The 17,828-nt window shown below is 42.0% G+C and overlaps 1 protein-coding gene across 1 annotated transcript in view; it reads left to right on the top strand.

Moving 5' to 3' along the window:
- The first annotated feature begins 76 nt into the window (after positions 1–76).
- Znf410 (zinc finger protein 410) overlaps positions 77–17,828 on the top strand; it is a 29,019-nt gene continuing 11,267 nt past the window's right edge. The window contains exons 1-8 of the mRNA XM_038336587.1: positions 77–228; positions 5,547–5,730; positions 6,763–6,898; positions 9,029–9,247; positions 10,435–10,626; positions 14,495–14,645; positions 15,709–15,890; positions 17,024–17,113. Of these exons, the coding sequence (XP_038192515.1) occupies positions 5,698–5,730; positions 6,763–6,898; positions 9,029–9,247; positions 10,435–10,626; positions 14,495–14,645; positions 15,709–15,890; positions 17,024–17,113 (1,003 nt within the window). The 5' untranslated portion in view covers positions 77–228; positions 5,547–5,697. The remainder of the gene's footprint in view (positions 229–5,546; positions 5,731–6,762; positions 6,899–9,028; positions 9,248–10,434; positions 10,627–14,494; positions 14,646–15,708; positions 15,891–17,023; positions 17,114–17,828) is intronic.

The following is a 17,828-nucleotide window of genomic DNA, read 5'->3' as shown; positions in this document are numbered from 1 at the left end:
GTGGCTCTGAGGGGACGGGGAGGTCGGCCCAAGCAGCTGCCCGGGGGTCAGCACCTCGACCCGAGTAACACCCGCGGGGAGGAGAAGAAAGCCAGTGGGTGTGCTAGTGGGGGGGTGGCCAAACTTCCTGTCCCGCTCGGGAGCTGCTTCCGGCGGGAGCCGGAAGACGCCGTGTGTGGACGGAATTCGGGACTGACTGCCGGACGGCCAGCTGCCCTGGACTGGAAGGTGAGCCCCGGGCTGGGACTGGCCTCAGCGCTTAGCTAGGTGGTCCCGGAGAGAAAGGAACCCACGGCCCGGTTTGGGGGTCTGCAACCGAGTTCGCCCCTAAGGATACAAGAAAGCCCCCCCTCCTCACTTTATCACACCCCCCCTCCCCCCCCCGGCGTCTGGCGGACTGAGAGCGACCGGTCCGACACCCCGCGGCTTCGGCCCTACGCCTCCCAGGATCTGAGGCGCGCTGTCTTGGCTCCTTGGCTTGTTTTTGCGGACGGGTGCTTGGAAGTCAGTTGCACCCAGAAACCCGGAGTCAGCGAGTCCCCTGGGCGGAGGCGCCGGACTGCACCCGCAGCCGGGCCTGTCCGCGGACCTTCGGGCCTTCCATGCACCGAGGCCTTTGTGCTGGAGGGAAGGCTGGCCAGCGGTGCCCGGCCGGCCTTTCACCCAGAGCGACCGCTTCCTTTTCCGGCGTCCACTCACTCCCTGGGTCTGGAAGGGGGACGCCTGAGGACCAGGGCTGGACCTCTGGCGTCTCCTCTACCTTCCGCTTCAGGCCCGTGTGTGGGCAGCGAGTGCTGGTTGCCTAGCTGTGTTTTGCTCATTGAATTTCGTCCTCTGAAGTTTCTCAGAAGAAGATCCAATTAGTTTATTAAACTTTATCCCCCTTGCGCATGAGGCTCTGAAATGTACTTAGGCACCATTTGGGAGTTAAATATTGAGATGGGATTCAGAGTTCATACTTTTACGTTGGCACAGGGGCCAGTGTAAAATATGCAAAGAGAAGGAAAAATATTTTGAAGACGGACAATTCTTGGTGTTTGGCCCCGAGAAATTACACTTTGTGTTATCGTAGTGTATAGCAGAATACAGGGCAACCGAGCATCAGAAGATGTAGGTTTTTATTTAAGTCTTGACCTCGTAGGTGTCAAATTTGGGGAAAATTTTGCAATTTCTAGTTTTTTGGGGGGAGTGTATTAGTGAAGAGGTTTGACCATTATTTTGCGACAGTAAACTTAGAGTATGAGGGGTGACAAACATTCTTGTATGGGGGGGGGGGAAATGAGTGTTTGGGTAAAAGATAGATTGCAAAGAGTATTTTTATTTTATTTTTGGATTTTCGAGACAGGGTTTCTCTTTGTAACCCTGACTCTCCTGGAACTTGCTCTGTAGACCAGCTGAGCCTCAAATGCACAGATCGCCTGCCTCTGCTTTCCGAGTTCTGGGATTAAAGACGTGTGCCACCTCTGCCCTGAGGAAAGGGAAGCTTTTAAAGGCAAGGTGACCAGTTAGAAGCCTGTATTAATAGCGTAGTCTCCCCCCCCCCCAGCCCCCGTGTATTTGAAAGATACCGAGAAATCTAAACAGTATCACAGTAGGAGTAAATGACTTGGGGAATTCATTAATGGCTGGGATTAAATATGAAAAATGAGAGAGACTGCTAGATAGAATTTGCAGCCGAGTGGGAAGAAGATTGGGCAATAAATAAAAGGGTTAGTTCAAGAAGAACAGGTTTGGTAGGGAGGTGATAATCTGGGTTTGGATGTGGTTTGGTTTGAAATGCTGATGGATATATATGTGGAATTACTCAGCAAGTAACTGATAGTTTGGAAGTCAGAAGAAAAGTCCAGAGTAGAGGGGCAGGGAATTGGGTGTCATTCGTCATGTTACTGATCCTCTGAATGTTTAGCCATTGCTTCTTATGTGCTCATAGGGAAATTTGTATGAGGTCTTTCAAACTCCTAGTAATGAGTACTTTAGAAGTGGGTAGTGACTTCAGGGTTTCTTTTGGGAAAATGTAAAATTAGCCAAGCATGGTGGTACACACCTTTAATCTCAGTACTGGGAGATCTAAGCAGGTGGGACCAGAAGTTGAAGGCCAGCTTCAGAAATAGAGAGTTCTAGAACAACCAGGGCTGTGCAAGAGCTTGTCTGAACCTTCCCCCCCAAAAAAACCACCCACACCCACAAACAAAACTGGTTGTGTATGTGGTTGCACAACTGTGGGTATACTAAAGACAGTTGAATTGTACTCTTCAAAGTGGGTGAGAGTGGGATCTGCGAAGTTCAGAGCAGCCATTAGGAGCGCTGTTGCTCCGTGGAGGGCCTGGATCTAGTTAGTTCCCAGTACCCCGCATGGTGATTCACAACTGAGCACCCAGCACCCTCTGCCTCCACGGGTACTACATATGTGTGGTGTGCAGACAACATGTAGGCAAAACACCCATGCACAGTAAATAAAAACCAAAAATCTTACGAAAGGGGTAACATTTATGTTGACTGTCTGAAAGTTTGTAACAAGGGCTCACTGTGTGCAGCCTTTTCAGGCCCAGAACTCACTGTGTAGACCAGGCTGGCCTCAGATTCCTAGAGATATGCTGAATTAAAGTGTGTGCCACTGTGTCCAACCCCAAACTTGCTTTTTGGAAAGATTTGCATTGCAAGAAAAAGTTTCCATTGCAGCTTTTGAAGTGGTTTACTAGGTAATGGACTTGGAACTAGCAGCAGGCCTAGCTTACATGTTTGCCCTTGTACTGCTGGCCAGTTAGGTGCTTAGCAAGGTCTGTGTTAATGCAGTCCACATAGAACACTTGCTCTTGAGCGGATTGTTTTCTTTTCATTCTGAGATATGATCTTGCTGTGTAGCCGAAAACTCCCTGGTCTCTTACTTTAGATTCCCCATTGCTGAGATTACAGATGCCTGCCTCCACCCCCCCTCCTTGACCCCCACTCTTGCAAAGATTCCTGGGGTTCAGCCTTTTCTAAGTGCATTCTACTTTATTTGTTCATTAAGTGCCTATACAAGCCAGAAATTTTGGCCCTGGAATTGTATGGCTATATTCAGTTACAATATGCATATTGCAGTTGTTCCAGAAAATAGCCTTACTTGTTTTCAAAGACTATTAAAACGAGAACACTAAGATAAAAAGACACAGTGGGTGACCCCTAAGGGTGTGTGATAGCTTAGTGATTCTGCAAGTCAAGAATCTCAAAGTTGGATGCACTTTAGTAATAATCTGGACAAACATCTGGTAATTTCTTGGCTTGTTATGTGAGCTGAAATTGGGGAAGAGGAATTGCTAAGCCCTTGAAATTTAAGATCTGACTTAGATGTAATCACTTCCTATTTGTGCCAACTATTCATGTCAGCTTGCTTATAACTTGATCAGCCTTGGTTTCCTCTCATGAAGATGAGTGGATAAACCATATTAAGCTGTTGCAGTGCTTGAGGAAAACATGTATGTAGAAAGAAAAGTTGGGCATTTATGATACTTTGCTTTATGCGATCAGTAAAAGGAATATTTCACATATATCTTGTAAATGGACTGTAGGCCGCTGTTAACAACAAACAAAGCTTTAATTCCAGTATTCCTTCTAAGAATTAGATGTATTTATGTGTGTACACATATGTGGGGGTCGGAGGACAACATGTAAGACTTAGTTCTATCACATGGGTCCTGGGGGTTGAATTGAAGTTGTCAGAATGGTGGCCACCTTCACAAATGAGCCATCTTACAGGCCCTAATTCCAGGACTTCCTTCTTCTAGTTTTTCGAGACAGGGTTTCTCTGTGTAGTCCTGAACTTGCTCTGTAGACCAGGCTGGCCTCGAACTCAGAGATCTGTCTGCCTCTGCCTCCTGAGTACTAGGATTGAAGGCGTGCGTCACCACCGCCTGGCTTCCAGTATTTCTTAATGTCTGTCTGAGTCTAACTTTCCAGTCTACCCTGTGCTAATGGAAAGCTCCCATCCTAGGTACTTTTTTTTTAGCTGTCTTTATGGATAGCAGTACTCCCCCTTTTATCAGCAATTACACCAAACTAAGTGAATTCATGTGCCAGAGCACTGGGGTGGAGGGGACTTAAGCACTGAGAGAGCTTTCAGCTTGGGGTCTAGCAAGGTCTGCAGTGGTGACCAGGGAAGGAGGGGATCTGAGAGGGAGGGAGGGTGAAAACGGATGTGCTTCTGCCTCTGGGAAGTATGGAACTGCCCAGGCCACCCTGTTTGGCTGTGCTGGAGAGTACACTCAGGGCACCATCTCACACGTTGGCTTGTTACTTGTTTTTACTTTTCTGAGAAAGAGTATCATTGTAGCCCAACTGGTGAATTTCCTATGGAGTCCAGGTGTGCACCACCATGCCCCAGTAGCCTTGTGTTTTAAATCAGCATAATTGCCTTGGAGAGCCAAGAAAAGTAAAGCCCGTGGACCTGTTACACAGCGTAACTACTGCTGCGTCTGTGTGATTTTCTTTTACTTTTTTTATGCATGGTGTAATTAGTGTTGAAATGAAAAAGAGATTTGTAATCCATTTTCTTTGTTGTATGGGCTTCACAATCTGTGTGTGTGTGGTGTTGTGACTCAAGTCCAGGTATTTGCATGATAGGCAAATGTTCTACCACTGAACTACATTCCCAACCAAAATTGTATTTTAAAGTACCAGTACCATATTTAACTAACCATACCCTGTATTGTGTAAATGTGTTCAGGTGTTCTGAAAGGTAATCATGTGTTGCTTCCTGGTTTTTGCTTTTTATTTTTGACAAACATCTTTTGAAATACAGTTTTTCCATATTGAAGACCTTTTATTAGCAAGGTGTGGTGATAGCTGTTACCCGAGCACTCAGGAGGAAGAGGTAGGAGAATTTGTTGACAGTTGGAGTCCAACCTGGTTCATATGTGAATTTTAGATCAGTCATGGCTATATACCAAGATTCTGTCTTTAAAAAAAGAAAAAGAAAAACTTTCACTAGAAGGAGAAACTGTGGGAACCGAAGATATGGCTCAGTGTTTAAGAACACTTGCCATGCTGCCTGGGGGCGCACGCCTTTAATTCCAGCATTCGGGAGACAGAGGCAGGTGAATCTCTATTGAGTTTGAAGCTAGCCTGGTCTACAGAGCGAGTTCCAGGACAGCTAGGGCTACACAGAGAAACCCTGTCTCAACAAACAAAACAAACAAAACAAACAAAAAAGAACACTTGCCATTCTTGCAGAGACCCAGAGTTTGATTCCTAGCATCCACATAGGGCTGCTTACAACCACTTGGAGCTCCATGGAGCTCTGGGAGACTCTGATACCTCCTGTTGGACTCTGTGGACACTTGGAAACACAACAAGATACATGTGCCTGAAATAAAAATAAGAATTTAAAAAGTAGAAAGTTTATCAAAACATGTTTTTATAGGTTTGATACTTATTGGACTTGTTCTGTTTTAAACAAATGTTATAGGCTGAATTCTTTGATTTTTAGATATAATAAAGGCATATGTTTATTAGTTACATGTTCCTGCTGCTCTTAATGCTGTGTTCTTCTCTTTTTTACCCTCTTTTAGGTTAAATTGGTTACCAACCTAGCTCAGCATCTTACAGAAAAAAACATAATGTTTCTTAAAGGGCTATGAGTATAACAGGAAGGTGTCATTGACTCTGAATTAGATTTGAACCTGTGCCCTGAACAGCCACAGGATTTCAGAAGCTGAATCAATGTTATCAGATGAGTTAGAATCCAAACCAGAGGTGAGCCCACTTAGCTGTTTTCTTTGGTGGGTTTTCAGAGTTTATGCTTAGTCCATCACTCAGGAAACTTCTCTAGTGGCTTAATAGTAAACATTTTTGGTTTTGTGAGCCAAATGATTACTACAACTCTTAGTTTACAATTATTTATTTATTTATTAATTATGTATACAATATTCTGTCTGTGTGTATGCCTGCAGGCCAGAAGAGGGCACCAGTCCCATTACAGATGGTTGTGAGCCACCATGTGGTTGCTGGGAATTGAACTCAGGACCTTTAGAAGAGCAGACATTGCTCTTAACCTCTGAGCTTTCTCTACAGCCCTCTTTTGTGGATTTTTTACATTTGCTACTTAAGTATTTAACAAAATACTAAGGTGCTTGCTTATATAATAAAATATATCCCTAAAATTAATTTATATTATATAGTTGTGGTGTGTATATATATATATATGTGTGTGTGTGTATTTATTTACATAAATTGTTAATCTTACATATAAATGAAAATATTTTCTTTCTGAACATTATTGGGAGAGTTAAGCATTTTATAATTTCATTCATTTTCCCATCTTAATTTTAGTAAATCTGTGTTCCATAATAGGAAAGTCACCAAATTTGAAATAATTACTTAATTTCGAAGACTAGAGCTTCTGACTGGTTATGTCACTTAGACAAGTCAGTGTCTTCAGATTGATTCCTCATTTGTAGAATACAAGTTCACCTAGGAATTTATACAAGGATTAAATATACCACTACCCAAGAAAAAGCTTTGTAAGATGTAATCAATACAGTACAGTTGATTTAAAAATTACAAAAGCTCATTTTAAAATACACTCTCATAATTTGATAACTTCATTACATCTACCAACTATTCTGTAGAACACACCTGATGTGTATTTAGTCTAGTTTTTCTGTGTATATGACTGAGACCAGGAACAAGACTGAATAATATCATCATTTGTTTGGTAAATTTGAAAGTTGAAATTCATTCCTAGCATCCTGTTTCTCAGCCTTGCTTCTTTTCTCCCCTCCTCAGCTCCTGGTTCAGTTTGTTCAGAATACCTCCATCCCCCTGGGACAAGGGCTAGTAGAATCAGAAGCTAAAGACATTACTTGCTTATCCCTCCTTCCAGTGACCGAGGCCTCAGAATGCAGTCGGCTAATGTTACCAGGTAAAGTATATTCACTACAGGTAGGACTAAGAAGTCTTAAGAGTTTAGCCTACTCTGTGGCAGGAGTAGAATGGATAATTTGATTTTTGAAAGTAAAATTTAAGAGTCATGGGGAAAAGCAGCCATGGAAGTCATACATGCCTGAGTAATTTGGACAAAGGATAAGGATGTGTGGGAGACAGAAAGGCCAGTGCAGCACCTGGGATCAGGCAAAAGGCCTGAAAGGAGAGCAGAATGCCAGCTTAGAGTTAGATGCTTATCAGTGTGTTAAAGGCCCCTGGGAGGCCAAGGAGACTAAAAGGAGGCCTTAAGTAATATTGGCAGAGAAAGGGTGATAAACCAGGCTGCAGGGATAGAGGTAAATCAGATGTTAAATGCATGTACCATGACGCATGTGTGGAGGTCAGAAGACAGCTTGTGGGAGTTGGTTCTCTTCTCCCACCTTACTGACCCAAGGGATTGAACTCAGGTCATCAGGCTTTGTGACAAGGCTTTACCCACACCTGTTCTCAGCCACACTGTTGGCCCTCATGTTTTCTCTTATGATATATGGTGGCTACAGAAAGGTATAAAGCCACATTAGTACAGCTTGAGGAATAAATATAAGGAACTATCCATATACGGACCTCCCCAAACAAGAAGAACATCATCCAAGCTCTCCGTAGGCTCGCTCTCCTTGATATGGAAACTTCCCTTCTTTAATGCACCACAAGTACTGTTTGTACTTTTATGATTACTTCTTTTTTTTTTTTTTTTTTTTGGGGGGGGTTTTTGAGACAGGGTTTCTCTGCAGCTTTGGAGCCTGTCCTGGAACTAGCTCTTGTAGACCAGGCTGGTCTCGAACTCACAGAGATCCTCCTGCCTCTGCCTCCCGAGTGCTGGGATTAAAGGCGTGCGCCACCACTGCCCGGCTGTGATTACTTCTTTTGTTTTCCAAAATTACCCACTCTTGTATACATTTCTAAACAGAATATTAATTTTATCTTGTTTGTGACCTTACATGAATGGATGACACCTCTTTACCAGATGTTTTGTAGCCTTGTTTTGCTCTGTCACAGTGAGTCACTCTTACTATAGCTTGGTTTGGTATCAGAGTATCCTACAATATTTACAGACCACAACTTTTTTGTTAATGTCTCTGTTGATGACTGTTTTCTAATATTGTGCTATGATGAACAGTGCTATTATGAACTTTATGTTTTTCAAATATTTTTGGTGTGTTTGGTAAAATACACATGGCATCGGATTGCCATTTCAAATTATCATTCAGTGTCTGATTGTGTGGTGTTAGGAAAATTCACATTATTGTACTACTTCATTAGACCAGTAGCTAATGAAAACAGTAGTCTGTCCATTTTTATTATGATCTTATTTGCCATCTGTTTAAAAGAGAAAAAAAGTGTTACCTGCTTTTTTTAAGGACGAATGAAAGCCTCTGGAAATAGTGTCTACTTCATCACATAGTGTAATTCCTGATTGTATAGAGCCATTACACCCATCTCCTCTCTTCTTTAAATGGTAGTTTTCATTTAAAATGCTTTGTTTTTAAGAATTTAAAAATGGGTTGTATTCAGCCTGGTCTACAAGACAGGCTCCAAAGCTACAGAGAAACTCTGTCTTGAAAAAAAAAGGGGGGGGGGTGTTTTATTTATTTTTGAGGCAGAGTCTCATGTGATCCATCCCTTAAAATAAACTTCATTTTTGGATTTTTGAGATTGGGTTGCTATTTAGCCCTGGCTGTCATAGAACTCTCTTTGTAGACCAGGCTGGCCTCGAACTCACAGTGATCTGTCTGCCTCTGTCTTCCAAGTGCTGAGATTAAAGATGTGCACTACTATGTCTAGCTTAAACTTCTTTAGAGCAAGTCTTTTAAATTATTTAAACAGTGTAAACCCCAAACTGTAATGAAACATACTGATTGTTGTACAGAATTTCAGTGCTTTCCCAGGGTGTTTTTCCTCCTGTGATTTTTCTAAGGCACTTTTTGTATTTGCAAATATGAGAATTCTGTATACTCTAATAAGGGTAGTAGAAACTAATTGAAGTTTAGTGTCTTAGGTGCTATTTATAGCACAGGCGAGCTCCCTGGAGGTGAATGCTACATGAAGCTGTGGTGTTTTCTTTCATTAGATGATACTCCACATCATACTAACTCCTCCAAGGAGGTCCCATCTTCAGCTGTTTTGAGGAGCCTTCAGGTGAACGTGGGCCCAGACGGAGAAGAGACAAGGGCTCAGACTGTACAGAAGTCCCCAGAATTTCTGTCCACTCCAGAGTCACCTAACTTGTTGCAAGATTTACAGCCAAGTGATAGCACTTCTTTTATTCTTCTTAACCTAACAAGAGCAGGTATGTTTAATCTTTTCTGAGCTCTACTCAGTTTTTAGGGGAAAAAGCTAGACGTGAGCCAGTATTTAATATTCATGAGATGCAAAGAATCTTTATTATTTGATTAGAAAGTTGGTGTGCCACTACATCCTGCAATAGAAACATTTACTTATTTGGAAAATTAATGTGGCACCCTTAACCTATCAAGATAGTGAGAGCAAGAACAGGCTTGGGGGAGGATGCTTAGTTCCAAATGAGTTGGTTGGTGTTTTGATATTGGAGGCACATTGAGGAGGGAGATAAAAATAGGAATCCAGAGTTCTGGAGAGGTTTGGGATAAGTAGGCATCTGGGCTGCTCATCACATTCAGAAAATGTGAAATGTGGATCATGATTCTTTGATTCTAGAGATGTTTAAAGCATATATAGAAAAAAGATAAGTCTAGGGCCCTGGGAAAGGAAACATTTAAGAGGACAACAGAATAACAAGGTGAACTGGGAGAAAATGGTGGATGGGAAACCAAAGGAGGAAAATATTTTAGAAAGAAAGGATACTAAATGATTCCAAATACTATAGGTTAGACTAGTGAGATTAAATTTCTATCTGGTGCCCTTTGCAAAAATAATAATTCCTGGAAGATAGGTGTGAGGGGAGAATGGAGTGTGACTGAGTGGAAATGCAAGTTAGAAGAGGAGTTGTTTTGAAGGTTAGCATACACGTGTCGCTGAAGCAGGGCAACATAGTAAGACCATGCCTCAAACAAAACCAATAATACAGTTGTTGGGCAGTGGTGGCTCACACCTGCAATCCTAGCACTTGGGAGGCAGGGATGGGCAGACCTCTGTGAGTTCAAGGCCAGCCTAGCCCATATAGTGATAGCCAAGGGCTCTTAACTGCTGAGCTTTCTTTCCTGCCCTAATGAGGGAGAATTTAACTGAAGCATACAAGAGAGAAGACTGAGCATGGATTGGAAAATTTCAAATGGCCTAGTTGCAGGAAAGAACATTATGTCTCTGAAACAAGAGGAGGCAGAGTTAACAAAAGTGTGTGGGCTGAATGGAAAAATGATATCTTTATTATTTATAAGAACAGAAACTTGAAGTGAAAAGGAAGGATCTAGAATGATTTGATTCAGGACACAAAGTCCCTGTGCCAGGGCTACTAAAAGGATGTTGGCTAACTTCCCTGTATTATTGTCTTTCTTCCAGGTCTGGGCTCTTCAACTGAGCACTTCGTGTTTGTACAGGATGAGACAGAGGATTCGGGGAATGACTTCCTCTCTGGTGAGAGCACAGACAGCAGTATCCCGTGGTTCCTGCGGGTCCAGGAGTTGGCCCATGACAGTCTGATTGCTGCTACTCGTGCACAGCTGGCAAAGAATGCAAAAACCAGCAGCAATGGTGAGACTCCTGTGGCATTTCCTTTCTGCTTTTCCAAACAGAGGTTTGGGTGGTGCTAGATTTGGAGTTGTGTATAATCAAATTATTTTATTGGTAAGAATGGAAGCTTAAAAATAAGTTGTCCTATTTTATAAAATAACTTGGCTTTGTCTGCCAAACCAGCTAAACTTATGTTCTGAATTTCCAACTTTGAAGGAATGTACCGAGTATTTTTTAGAGAACAGCTAGGGGCCTGGGAATGGTGGCACAGAACTTTAGTCCCAGCATTCATGAGGCTGAAGCAGAAGGATTTTCAAGGCCCACATAGGCATAAACTTTTTATATGTAGAGCTCAAAGAAGTTAAAATAGTTTTATCAGTTAGTAAAAATACAACTATAAAGTTAATGTTGAGTTACTGTTTTGCTAAAACTATATTGCTGGTTCATGGCAGTTTTGTTGATTAGCTCATTGCTTTGTGCTAGTTATATTATCTCTAAAAAATGTTTTTATGTGTGTACACATATATGCATATGGAGGTAAAGTACGTTCCCACGACTAGGATTACACCACACATGAGTTTTACGTTTTCTAAGGGTTCTGGCCCCCTTACATGTGTGACATGCATGCACTTATGCTTGTGTGACAAGCACTTCTCCCACTGAGCTGTTTTCTCAGTCTGTGGTATTTCTTTTCAGCTTGCATGCCTGTTGAGCTTCATGTGTACTGCTGGTCATTTTGGAGTACTGTCCCCAAATCATCAGTATCACCTGGCAGCTTAGCAGTGTAACTGTCTTGGGGTTGAGACATGGCTTAGCAGTTAAGAGTGATTTCTCCTCTTCCAAAGGAACTGTGCTTGGTTCCTAGCATCCATATCAGGTGGATCATAATCTGTAACTCCAGTTTCAGAGGATCCCGCACACTCCATGGGCACTGTACATACATGCAGACATACATGTTACCCTTAAGAATCATGGATGGGTACATTCAGAACTTCCCATTACCAATCAAGCCTTCATTTACATAACGTACCATTAATTTTAAGTCTCTTTTGATAGTTCTCTTCCTGTGTATTCTTTCTGTATATTCATTAGCTTGTGGTAATTAAGTTATTACCACATGTGTCAGTATTATCAAGAACCAAACCGAGATTAAACACAGAATTGTCAGTACACAGCTGTTTGGAGCTTTGCTGATAATCAGGAATATATTTATGAGTATTTTAATTTCTGATCATATAAAAAAAAGCTAAATAATATCTCAGAGAACTTGGGGATTCCACAGATAATTTCAGAGTATTACATTTTTAAAAACAATAGCTCTTGCACAGAAAATTCTATTTTTTGTTCATCTTCAAATAATTACTTGTGACTACCATAGTGCATTATAGTGTTCTTTATTTATTCTAATCATTTGAGGGGTTTTCCTGAGATGGTTTTTCTAACCCTTAGATTCTGAAACCTTCACCATTCTACTCATGTTTAGAAAATAGTGCCACGTTTGCCGATGAGAAGCAGTGCAGGCCTGGGGTCTAGATGTGACGACATCATTTACTGATTCTTTTGCCTTGCATGGTTTTAATTTTCTCATGTTTAGAGCATAAAGGTCAATATCTTAACCTGTTTGAGCCATTGCAGAGACTTAATAATTAGGTATAAGCTTTCAATCTAAAGTATTCTATGAATGTTTTTCTTATTCAAAAATCAAAAAAGTGATGGGGTGAGTGTGGCACATATCTTTAATTACAACACTTGGGAAGCAAGGGCAGGCAGATCCCTGTGAGTTCAAGGACAGCCTAGTCTATCTAGTGAGTTCCAGGATCGCCATAGCTACATAGTGAGACCCCTATCTCAAAAATAAACAATAAATACATAAATAAATAAATAGTTACCTTACAGCCCTAACAAGTGTCTTATAGTTTTTTTTTTTTTTTTTTTTTTGGCTTTTCGAGACAGGGTTTCTCTGTAGCTTTGGAGCCTGCCTCTGCCTCCCGAGTGCTGGGATTAAAGGCGTGCGCCACCGCCGGCTTGTCTTATAGTTCTGAATACAAAGTAAACACCCATCAGACAAAAATACAGTTCTACCCCTTTTAGGATTAGAGGACAACTTTGTGGGGGTTGGGGCTCTCCTACCTTGTGGGTTCTAGAAATAAAATGAATTTTTTGTTTTTGTTTTTCGAGACAAGGTTTCTCTGTAGCTTTTAGAGCCTGTCCTGGAACTAGCTCTTATAGACCAGGCTGGCCTCGAACTCAAAGAGATCCACCTGCCTCTGTCTCCCGAGTGCTAGGATTAAAGGCATGCGCCACCACCGCCCGGCTTAAAACAAAGATCTTTAAGTTTGGCAGCAAGAGCCGTTACCCACTGAGTCATCTTGCTGGCCCTTGTTTTCTTAATGTTATGTAGAAATTTGAACGTACAAAGCTCTAGTTGTTTTCTGGTGCCAATCTCTAGGTTAGGACAGGGTTTTAATAAACTTTTCATTAGAAACTGATTAGCTGACTCTCTGAGAATAATGGGAAATTTTATGTTATATATACTTTTGTCCTGGTTTAACTTTATTAAATACATTTTAACAAATGGAGAGCGGTATTATGAAGGAAAATGTTAATGTTAGCCAGCAGGAAGCATCTGAAATTATGTCCTGATATATGTCCCAGAACACTTAGTTTTATTACTTTTAACTTGGTAAAATGTAGCAAGGAGAGTATAGCAATAGAAAGAAAGATTGCTTGGTGGGACAGAAACTGCTTTGGATCAGTAGGGACTGTGATGTAATACAGCGCATGGCATCCTGCTGTTTGCTTTTCAGAGGGAAATTTGGAAATGCAAATCCCATTTCTAAACTGTATGTAATACAGAGAAACTCAGTGTACTCAGGGCAGAATAAGTGACTACGAGTGTTTTATCTGCTGTTGTGGAACAACACTTTGAAGGAGGGACGTGCACACACTGAATGACCCTGACTGTGTGACTCTAGTGGGGCCACTGTTTACTCTTCCCTCCGTCTCTGCCTGTGGAACAGCATTGCCCATACAGTGTCATACAAGTTTGGTTAAAAATTTTTAAAACTCATCTGTGGTTTTACATTTTTAAACATTGGATAACTAAAGATGCCTAAGATAGGAAATTGGAACGTTGTTCTTACCCTTCAAATGGTAGGAAATGCATAAGTTGAATCAAAAGATGGAAATCTTAGGAGTGGCATCTGTGACAAAAATCTGCTATAAACTCAGCAGAACAACAGTTTTGTCTTAAAATACAGCATTTTAATTATTTGTTTGTTTTTTGAGTCAGGGATTCTCTGTGTAGCACTGGCTGTCCAGAAATTCACTATGTAGACCAGGCTAGCCTCGAACTCTCAGAAATTCTCCTGCCTCTGCCTCCTGATGGGATCAAAAGCATGCACCACCATGGCTGGCTAAAATACATGATTTTATTATTAGAACTTGAGGTTACCTCTGTAGCTTCCACTCTGGGTGTTTCTTCTCTACCAACTATGTTTTACAAAATGGTAGGGGAGGGGATTGTTTGGTGGAGTAGGGTTCTTTTTGGGAGTACTCTATCAAGGATGACCTTGAATCCCGATCCTACTAAAAGCTGAGGTTACAGGTTGTACTGTCTTGCCTGGCTCCTACAGAATAGTTTTAAATTTGCTTTCTGAAGCCATATTTGATATTTTTACATTTGTCAGAAACTTGGTCTTGTTGAATAAGACATGATAACTGCGGGTAATTCTCTGGATGGGAATACAGAGTACTCTTGTACATAAATATATATAGGAAGCACAGGCAGATATCTGTTTAATGATCACTTGGGATGAAATGTAGGAGTTTTATTGTTTGAATCTAAGTAGGATTTTCCCCTGAATTATAAATATGTTGCTTGTTACAGGAGAAAATGTCCACCTTGGTTCTGGCGACGGGCAGCCCAAAGATTCTGGGCCTCTTCCTCCAGTGGAAAAGAAGCTCAGGTGCACAGTTGAAGGCTGTGACCGAACGTTTGTGTGGCCGGCTCATTTCAAATACCACCTTAAAACTCATCGGTGAGCCAATCATAGAGGAACTGGTCCCTGAACAGACAAACTCCAGGAAAGCAGGGACTCCAGTTAGCCTGGCTGAGATTGTCTTTCTTAGTCAGGTGTGGTGATAGATATACTCCTGTAATCTCGGCCTTTAGAAGGCTGACAAGTTTGAGACAAGTATGGGCTATAGAAAAAACCAAGATCTCTGGTTCTTATTTGTTTTTAGATGGAATTTTATGCTGCCCAAGTTGCTGCAAATTCTTTGAGCTTAAATGATATTTCTACTTCAGCTTCCCAAGTGTTGGGTTTACAGCCATGCCAAGAAGCCTCCTGTTTGGTTTTTGTTTTTGTTGTTCTGGAATCTAAACCAGAGCTTTTTAATTTGCTAAAAATATACTACCGTCCCCTGAGCTGTAGTCCCAGCTCCAAACCCCCTTTTTAAAATCAAGTTCTTACTGTTTTCTCAGGTTGGCTTTGAACTCAAGATCTCCTTCCTTACCCTACCACATGCTGAGATAAGTGTGTATCACCATACCTGGTTGAGGGGTCTTGTATGTTAATAGAAAGAATTGTGTTGTCTGATTTACTTATTTTATTTGAGGCATGTGACCTGGGCAGGCCTCAAACAAAAAGGATGGCTTTCCCAGGTGGTGGCGGTGTACCCCTTTAATCCCAGCACTCGGGAGGGAGAGACAGGTGGATCTCTTTAAGTTTGAGGCCAGTCTGGTCTATAGAGTGAGTTCCAGGACATTCAAGGCTGTTACATGGAGGAACCCTGTTTCAAAACAAATTAACAAACAAAAGAAAAAAAGAAAAAGGATGCCTTTGAATTCCTGATTCTCCTGCCTCCACCTCTCATTACCTGATTCTTGATAAATATTTCAGTAAGACATTTGGCATCTACATATCTTAAAGAGCAAAAATTCCAAGTCTCAGGGCCAGAGAGATGCCTCAGATATTAAGAGTTATTTTAATATACCCAAGTTTGGGGTCTCTTGTGTGCCTTGAGGGTCGGTAGAAATGTTGGCTTGTCTCCACCAGCACAGAGTGTTTTCAAATCTTGTTGCTCATGATGTCTCTACAGAAACGAGCGCCCCTTCATCTGCCCTGCAGAAGGCTGCGGGAAAAGCTTCTATGTGCTGCAGAGGCTGAAGGTGCACATGAGGACACACAACGGGGAGAAACCCTTCATGTGCCATGAGTCTGGGTGTGGTAAGCAGTTCACCACGGCTGGGAACTTGAAGAACCACCGCCGCATCCACACAGGTTTGCAGCTCTGCATCTCTTTGTTGGTCTCCGTGGCTGTGCTCTTGCTGCTGCTTCTACTTAGGAAAGCAATATGGGAGTAGAAATGGAGGTACAGTGTTGAAGAAAGATTCCCTTCATTTCAGTGTCTCGTGCGTTCTTTCATTCATTGTCAGTACAGTGTGTCCAACCTCATCTGTGTGTGAGGAATGGACAGTGTTGATTCTATCTCCATAAGCCTGACCTGTAGGAAGAAGGGTAAGGCTGTCCTAGATAGCAGTGACACCAGGAGATAATGAACAAGTCAGCTTGTTTTCCGGTCTCTCTGAACGTTGTATGGTTGCATTTATTGAGCCATACAAATGTTACAGAGCATTAAATATGAGCTAAGATACAACCCCTGAACTTGGGGTGTGCTTGCTTGCTTTCTTGTTAGAGCTTGCAATGTGAGAAATAGAATAAATGTCAGAATGGATGGAGCAAAGTAAAGATTCCTTGCTTTTTAGTCTGAGATACTACAGTTGCCTTTGGGGCCTTTGTCAGAAATGTGTTTTGCAAAACTTAATCACTGAACTCAGTACCTCATCCCCGCTTTTGTGCCACTCTTTGTCCCTGCACAAGTGTCAGGAAGGTATGCTTTAAAGGCATTTACAAAGTACAGTCCAAGATCAAACAACAATTGTTCTAGATAAGATTCCCACCAAATGGCATAACCTTTCAGTATGTTAGGGAATGAAATTCTCTTTTTAGTGTTCTTGGAATAGTAAATGCTCCTTATCCCAAGGAAGAAATTTGAATAAAAAATTGGAAGACTAGCCGGGCGGTGGTGGCGCACGCCTTTAATCCCAGCACTCGGGAGGCAGAGGCAGGCGGATCTCTGTGAGTTCGAGGCCAGCCTGGTCTACAAGAGCTAGGTCCAGGACAGGCTCTAAAAAAAAAAAAAAAAAAGCTGCAGAGAAACCCTGTCTCGAAAAACCAAAAAAAAAAAAAAAAAAAAAATTGGAAGACTGTCTGGTGGTCTGTATTCCAGAACATTGAGAGACAACATTTGCTGGGTGCCCTGTTGACGTTACATAGCCTAAGTTAAAGAAAGCAGAACACAATGATGGGCAGTTCTCAGAAGGCTGAGCCTGTGTCTCACTGTCTGCCTATAGGAGAGAAGCCTTTCCTGTGTGAAGCCCAGGGATGTGGCCGTTCCTTTGCAGAGTATTCCAGCCTCCGGAAGCACCTGGTAGTTCACTCAGGTACTAGAGCCTGTGCTGTTCATAGACTGCAAACACAGTAAGAGACAAGGGTGGGAAGGCGGTGTGCAGTGTTCTAAGGTGATAAAGCTCAAGACTGAGAGATTAAGGCCCTTAATAATTATATTTGAAAGATTTTCTCCTCAGTTAGCTCTCCTGTTCTCTTCAGATTTACATTTGCATTAGGCAGACCCTTTTCTGAGATCTGTGTTGGATCTTTTATGTGTCATATTGATACTGAGTATAGACATCTTCATTCCTCTGGGGGGGATTCCCAAATCCCGGGCACAGTGGGAAGGCTGATGTTAGTGGCAGCGAGACCTGTGGTGTTCATGTTTTCTGAGGAGGCATGGCCGCCCTGCTCGTTCTTCATTCTAATACACTGCCCAGTAGGACTTCTGGGGAGCTAGCAATGGAGAAGAAAAAACCTACGGACCTGTTTTTTTGCTTTGTATTATTAAATTCCCTGTGATTCTGTCAGCTTGCTCATTCTATGCAGATGACCTAATCTCCCCTGATAAAAATGAGATTCAGACTTTCTGAAAATATTCTATAGCAGCCAGACTTTGTAAACTTAATGGAAAAATCTGAAGTGGTATTTGTCTCCCTTCCCTCCTTTCCCATCTTCCCAACCAGAAATCAGCACTGAGGAAGAGGAGGCAAGAAGACATGATTTTGGTGACTACAGCAAAGCACTTCAGTGAGCGTTAGGGAGGTG

This window comes from Arvicola amphibius, chromosome 7 (genome assembly GCF_903992535.2).
Source record: "Arvicola amphibius chromosome 7, mArvAmp1.2, whole genome shotgun sequence".
Lineage (NCBI taxonomy): Eukaryota > Metazoa > Chordata > Mammalia > Rodentia > Cricetidae > Arvicola > Arvicola amphibius.
This window is presented reverse-complemented; position numbering and strand designations above follow the sequence as displayed.